The 7,577-nt window shown below is 37.9% G+C and overlaps 1 protein-coding gene across 1 annotated transcript; it reads right to left on the reverse strand.

Moving 5' to 3' along the window:
* Nucleotides 1–254: 254 nt before the first annotated feature.
* LOC126594841 (receptor-like protein 4) lies at nt 255–5,050 on the reverse strand. The gene is made up of 9 exons (XM_050261095.1): nt 4,750–5,050; nt 3,600–4,652; nt 3,345–3,495; nt 3,163–3,234; nt 3,002–3,070; nt 2,222–2,290; nt 1,581–1,658; nt 1,147–1,355; nt 255–820 (listed from the first exon to the last, which is right to left on the reverse strand). The coding sequence occupies exons 1-9, from the start codon at nt 4,832–4,834 to the stop codon at nt 717–719; spliced, it is 1,890 nt and encodes a 629-aa protein (XP_050117052.1). The 5' UTR covers nt 4,835–5,050; the 3' UTR covers nt 255–716.
* Nucleotides 5,051–7,577: the final 2,527 nt, after the last annotated feature.

Consider the following 7,577-nt stretch of genomic DNA (forward strand, 5'->3'; position numbering starts at 1 on the left):
GAGAACTTTTCCAGTCATTGATTGGAACAACGGTTTAACAATAGTAGATGCCGCTTCTTCAATTTTCTTTTGATTTATTCAATCCAAATATTAAAAAAAAAAAAAAAAAACACAGGAGCATATTGCAAGAAAAAGAACATTGAATGCAAGAAATCACACATCCTTGCGTAACGCAGTTCCGCAAATTGTAGAAAATCGTACTCTTAAAAATAGGAAGAGCAAATAACTTTAGGGTTTCTCTCAATTCTGCTTCATAACGAACAAGCAACCCAGAAACTTAAATTAGCATATTATCTATCAAAATCCTCTACAATAAAAGTACACATTTCTGCAGGGAAACACTAATCTGACTAAAAATCGGTTACATATAATTTGGGGAAAGAATTGGAAGAGACACCAGTTTCGACTATAAATATAAACACGTAAATTTCGGTATAACGGCTCCGGACTTACGCACTTCTTTTGGCAATCAAAATTTCCGATAGGTTGTACAGCAGACCAGCTTCGGGAGGACCTCGTGCCTGAAAAAATTGTTCCAACATATGCAATAACCAAACCATGAAGCCAACTTGTGAAGCGGTTGGGGCGCTGTCCAAATCAGAATTGAAATTTTTGTAATTTTGTACAAACAGAATCACGTTCCCCATCGTATGTCCTCTTAGTGAGTGAAATGTTAACACTGCTACATTCCTCTTAGAGAAAACTCTGCGTCGCCGTTATTGGGGAGTAAATGGTGTTAATGACTTGGCATGTTGGCTCTCCATCTCAAGAAGCATCAGGGACTTCTGTCTTTGATACCTGTTTCTCTTAGCGGAAAGTGCTTGAGGAAGGGGAAAAAAATGAAAAAACCCGTCAGAAGAAACTGAAAAACTGAATACATAATATGCTAGCGGATTAGACAAGACAACGATGCCTAGAAATGGAAGTGCGAAATATGTTCTGGTGCTTTTGCCTATTGTATCAGTTTTACAATTCATGTTTGTAGAAGATTGCAACAAACACAACACCAGTACGTGAATTGCAATTAAGTTGCTACTGTTGTGAAATAGAAACAAAGATGAACATGAAATATCAACCCCAAAAAAAGATATAATCAACAACAAAATATAAGATATATTGACAAATCTGAACTTCTTTCATACTTACACGTTAAGTCTTGCGGTAGGCCAAAGTCGTAATCATTCCTACGCCTTCGGATGCAGAATATGTACAATGCCAACATGACCAGACAAAAAACAAGAACACAGGATACGGCTATCGCAATTTTACCCTTCTTAGATAAGCCTCCATTTTCCCAAAACAGAGGACAATCGGGCAAAGATGGTACACCGCACAAACCTTTGTTACCATAAAGACTGTCGAAGAAACATAGTTGCTTATTAGTTAAGTATACAACGAAAGGCTCTTATCACAACCAACAACAATAATGTTAATAGGTCATTGAATACTGATGTTAACACCTAGACAATTGTTTTATCCTTACAAACAATCGTACAAGCCTATATTAGAAATGTGCAGCTTCATCAAAATGTAAAATATAATTAATAAAAGTGAGAATATCGAACTATAATGTGACATACTCAATTGCTCCACCATGCACACCAATAGAATAGAGCTCCTCTGGAACTTGGCCTTCCAATAAGTTATTGTTCAGTAACCTGATAACAGAGAATGCGTATTCAAAAGAAAGCAATAAACACCTGGAAAGCACATTGGCAATCAAGACTAGAAGATGGGAGACCTTTACAAGCTAGCATAATGTTTATATATGGTTGCCAGTGTTAGGTTAAATAGAACTTAAACAGTTTGCATTTTGGCAAAACTCCCAAGGAAAGATCGAGACCTTTACGAGCTAGTATAAAGTTTACTCAACATGTGTTTAACAACTTAGTCTAAGTGTTGGTGACTTATCAGTAGAAGATATCTATTGATTACAAGACTTGAGAAAATTTGAAGCAGCAGTTTCCCAGACTTGAGGGATGTTGAAAAGTCTACCGCATGAAAAATCTATCTTCAGTTTTTGGCACAATAACACATTTGCTTTAAGCCCTTCCTACTTAAAACCCGCAACCTTATTATTCAGTGATCACAGGAGAATATTTTCATAGTAAGGTTCCACACACAAAATGAAAACTCACATAATTGGAATTCATAATTAAATTGTCCACGACAGAGTTCCATAACCAAATAATGGAAACAAATGTATAAGCAGAACACTTACACAAGGTGGAGATTTAAAGTCGCTAAACTCTGCGGTATAGGCCCAGTAAATTGATTGTTCGACAAATCCCTACAAATACAAATGTAATAACAATAAATAATCACACAGAATCAAGTAACAAACCGAAAAAGTAAAAAACAAAATATCAGACTCTGTCCACATATGAAATCAACAACCATGCTATCACTTTGCATACTTAACTATAACTGGTCTCGATGGGCAACTTGGATAATTTTCCAGAAAAGAAATCAAGAGGTGAGATCATAAGAAAAAAAAAAAAAAAAAACTGGAGCTGATATGACAACGAAAACGAACATCATAACTTTAACTGCTAAGTCTGTTATTTAGATAATGTCATTTAGATGAAGAAAAAGAAAAATGGCAAGAGAAAACTTCTCAAACTTCAGGGCAAGATTTCAAAGTCCAAACTATATGACAACCTGGTTTAACACATGAATTGTACAGTGAACAATTTTAAGCTGATTTGAAGTCAACTGCTGACATTAACAGTGAGATACACTTGTAGTTAACAAATATGAAGTCGATTTAAAGAAAAATCATGCATACTAACAATGAGACAGTTCCGAGTCACACAAGAGCATTAAAAAATCAATTGAGATAAGATTATACTCAACAGAATCAAGATGGATGGTCAACCAAGTGATGTTCCCGTACAGAACATTTTTCAGTTACACAAGAACATTCAAACAGAAACAATCAATCGCACAACAAAGATCAAAAGTATTCTACTGACATTGTAGGAAAATGAGTGGGACTTACAGCCTACGTAGAGTTTTTTGGCCTAGCCCAGATGGTAATACGCCCTCCAAAGAATTGGAGCTTAAGTTCCTGCAGTTTTTTTTTCGATTGAGAAAATCGTATAAACTTCTACTCTAAACAAGTTGAATCACCAAGAATTAGTCTTTGCAGGTGATACTTACAGGCTTACCAAGTTCGACAAGAGACTAATCTGGTCACTGATAAACCCTTTCAATCCTTGACTTCCAAGATCGCTGAAATACACGATACCATTAATTGAATGGATAATGCAGGTAGATTTACAACTTCACACATCTATTTTAATCAACTTCAACGCTTTTGATTAAGAAAATAAAACTCTTACATTCCAGATATGACTAGGGCAGTTCCATTCTTATTTTGCTGGCACGAAACTCCCTCCCAAGCAACCCAATTGGACGGAGCACATGGATCACCATTCCACCCCATCCTACCGGGAACTCGAAGCGATTCCTTCAATGCTCTCATAGCAACCACTACAAACAATAGAATCATGAGCTCCCAAGTTAGTTATATCAATCACAATTCAACTATCATCACCCTCAATCAAACATTTAACTTAATTGTCATTAACGAATACCTTGTTCTGGAACAGTAGCAACATCAGCAGGAACCAGAGCGTAGTTTTCGAGCCCGCTGATCAACACCGCGCCGACAACATTCTGAAGCTTCACACTCAGAGCATTACTGCTTAAGTTCTTCACTGTGTAATTCCATGAATATGCTGCGAAGCTCCCCACCTCCTTGAATATGTCAATTCGCTTAACATTCTTGCCATCGATGAGAATGTCGAACACTCTCTGCCCCGCCCTCGTCACGCTCGAATCGATCTCCGCGAAATGGAACCACAACAAGTAATCGAGCTTCGCGTCCACCTGCAATTCGTACTCCAGGGCTTTGCCGCCGACGACCGCCGCCGATTGGTACAATTTCATCGGAAAATAGTTAGGGCCCTGGTCAGTGTTGGTAATGGTGTTTCTGGTGGTGATGGATCGGACGGTGGATTCGTCGCTGGTGGATCGGAAATCCTTGTCGCTTTGCCATGAGCGGCCGAAGAGGTCGGTGTCGTTGCTGAAGCCTGGGCCAAACTGATCAGAGCCGCAGGTGAACCGGCCGTAGTTGACGAGAATGTAGTCTTTGCCGAGGGTAACGGCGTCGTAGGAGTCCGGGTCAACCCGGATGAGCTGGAGCGATCCGATGACGGGAGGGTCGGTGGCAATGCTATAGAAGCAGACATCGGCGTCGGAGTCGGAGACGAAGGCGAAGAGATCCGAGTAGGCGCCGGTGCGGGCGAGGTCCTCGGGCCATGGGGAGCGCCAGGAAAACACCACAGTGCCTTCGACGGAGATGTCGAAGGAGGGGGAGTGTGACTTGCCGTCGTAGTTGTCGTAGACGGTGAAGGTGCGGATGTAGTAGCGGCCGGAGGGCAAATTGGGGATTATATAGCAGTTCTTTTTGCCGGAAGATAAAGGGAAGTAGCGGAGGGTCTGCTCCTGGGGGTGGCGGAATTGGAGTGGCTCGGAGACGATGGCGGATGCGCCGCCTGTGAAGAAGCGATCGGCGAGCCAGGTGGTGTTGAATGGATCGGTTTGGTCGGTGGTGCTGCCGGAGTCTATGTGGTAGGCGACTCCACCTGCGACATATGAAAAAAAAAAAAAAAAAAAAGTAGAGTCAGTGACAGTTAGAGAGTTAGTTAATGCGGTTAATGTGTGGATCGTGGAGATTATTACCGTAGGGATAAGGCGGTGGAGAAGAGGAGGAGGAGAAGGAGGAGAAGACAGAGAGTGAGAGGAGGAGGAAGACGACGGCGGTCATGTTTTTGTTTTCGGAAGGAGCGGGGAAGGAGTGCTAGGGCACGATGCCGGATTGAGGGGAGAAATTTGGAGGGTAAAAAAGAGAAAAGGCGGAGAATAAGGGCGGCGAGATTTGCGGGGAGGGAAAGTAAGGTGGTGGTCAGATTTGGACTTGAGGGGTGGAGTTAGTAGTCGAGTGAGGGAGTGGGTGGGTTGGTAAATAACGGAATTAATACAAAAATTATATAAAATTAGAATGATTAGGGGAGTTAAGTCCGGAAGTAGGAACACAGTCACGTAGTGCAGATGGAAATTTGACAAATTCATGCAAATTAGCAGTTATATTAGGTCCTGACGTCACGTATGAATGAATGTGATTGATATTATAATTAACAAGATACGGATGTTTTGGTGAAACAGAATTCAAAATATTAGTTAGGGACATAGTGGGTGTCCATAAATTGGGAAGCAGTTGGTCAATTTTAGTTATCTTCATTTCAATTTTAAAAAGGGTCGTCACATTTTCTCTTAACTTTGAATTTCAATTAAATATGCATTTTGGTAAGTCCATCGACTAATTAACTTCATAACTCGTTTGAAATTAAAATGATTTTGGATGACAGAATGAAATGAAAAGGTAATTTATTGGACGTAAAAAAAATCGCAAACTATTAATGTTACATTTATTGCCCATTTAAAATTTTTAACTACTAAACGATACATTTATTTTCATTGCATCTACACTCATATTTATTTGTAAAATTTGAAATGAATAAAAACATAAGTGAGAAGAATAAATATATGTTAAAAAAAAAAAAAAAAAAAAGAGATGGGTCCCAAACCAAAAACTGATTCTTGGCTTTGTTGCTTACGTCTGCATTGTCCGTACGAGACGGTGCGTTTATTGGGCTGGCAATTATGAACAAATGAACGAAATTGGTAAAAGTATTATGAATAGTTTATGTATTTACTACAATAGATTGATTAAATGAACTTGATTTTAATTAATTTTTTTACAGAGATGATTTTTATAGAATGATTCATAATATGAACGGTTATAATCATAAGCATAAAATTTTGTGATTTAAACACGAAACTTTTGAGTAGGAGTTCGTACTTATTTTTTAGTAACCAAGGCATTGCTTGGCAACCAACACTACGCAACGCAATAAGCCACCATCCCTTTGCTAATAAATGAGAAAGGCTTTGTTTGGCTGATGGCAAAGTACTTCGTTCCTTTTTTTTTTTTTGAAATAGAACCAAGGCCGAAGCCAAAACAGCAGGAGAGCCAACGAATGGCGAACACCAAACTGGGAAGGAATCATATGTAAAATTGTAAACCGTAAGAACGGAGATACCATCACTCGTTGATGCATTGACAAATTTTCAAATTTTTACTGACTCTCGTCAATCTCATACTTTTTAAATCAACTTAAACACGGCACAAGTACATTGTCACTATAGGGCCTCATGCTAACAGTACTAGTAATATGAATGCAAAGTTCCAACGTTGAAATTGAATTTTTTTTCCAATATAATTATTGCTTTTAAAAGGCATGAATAAATTTGGATAATAAATGTGATATATATATTCAGCTACTTGAAGTAAAGGAATATATGCCATGCCATGACCCCATTAGTTGTATTATTAGGACCCAGCTTCTTTGCCCTTCCAGTTCTCATATACTTTCATCCCCTCCTATTTTGTACTGTCACGGTTAAGCTACGTCAACATTTTATATTGATTTTTTTTATAGAGATAATAAGACAAAAAGCAATAGTGATATAAAATGTTGACGTGGCTTAACCGTGACCGCACAAATATAAGGGGATAAGAGTGTATGGGAACGGGAAGGGCAGAGAAACCAGGTTTGTATTATTAATTTATTAAGTATACTGGTCAGTTTAATTATTTCATTAATGGAAAATGATCCTCGTCAGATCCTTTTTTTTAGGATCTTAAGAATTATGTGACCGTGATTGTTCATTATACATCGTGTAATCAGTTTTGGTTAGATACAATATATATTTAATTTAAAATTTTAAAATAATTTCTAACTGTACGATATATGATGAACGGTTACGATCACAAAATTCTTAGGATCCTTAGAAAAAGAATCCGACAAAAATCATTTTCCTTCATTAATAAGGCAGCTCAAAATCAAAATTAAATAAAATAAGGCAAACCTTGTTTGGTTCGGTTGTTGGGTTTGTAGGCTTGTGTTCAATTCTCTGCACCCGTGACTTGCTTACGTTTATCATTTGTTGTTTCATTTGTTTTAAACACACACCTACTTCTTGTTACCAAATAATTCTTTTCTACACACTATATAGAAATGTCATCCACTTGCTAATTTACTCTTTAGATTCTTTTATCACATTTGTCTTTTTATGCAGTGTTTAAAATATTGATATATGGGGAAATATCGATATGCAAATTTATGACGTGTTTACTAAATCGGATGAGAATTGAGAAAATAAAATTGGACTCATTTGAGCGATTTCAGTGTTAATTAACGTATTATTTTCATATAGAAATAGAGGTGAGGTCCACTCAAAGCAAGCACTCAAATTTCCAATTTTTTTTGTGGAATCAACTACGTGCAGAGAGAGGTAGTTTTAAAATCTTGAGAAAAATGCTCCAAGAGGAAGAAGATGGGGAAAAAAAGGAGGAAAAAGATTTCGCTGTTTTTCCGGTCGTTGGTTTTAACCTTTTAGGTGGGAGTGTGAATTTTAATGGTAATAACTAATAACAAATCCATAAC

Source organism: Malus sylvestris, chromosome 13 (assembly GCF_916048215.2).
Source record: "Malus sylvestris chromosome 13, drMalSylv7.2, whole genome shotgun sequence".
NCBI classification, from domain to species: domain Eukaryota; kingdom Viridiplantae; phylum Streptophyta; class Magnoliopsida; order Rosales; family Rosaceae; genus Malus; species Malus sylvestris.

Excerpts from the sequence above, each read along its gene's own strand:
- LOC126594841 (XM_050261095.1), bottom strand. The coding sequence starts at position 4,834 with ATGACCGCCGTCGTCTTCCTCCTCCTCTCACTCTCTGTCTTCTCCTCC. Across the intron at positions 4,653-4,749 it reads TCCACCGCCTTATCCCTACG|GTGGAGTCGCCTACCACATA; the intron begins GTAATAATCTCC and ends CATATGTCGCAG. Across the intron at positions 3,496-3,599 it reads TGCTACTGTTCCAGAACAAG|TGGTTGCTATGAGAGCATTG; the intron begins GTATTCGTTAAT and ends TATTGTTTGTAG.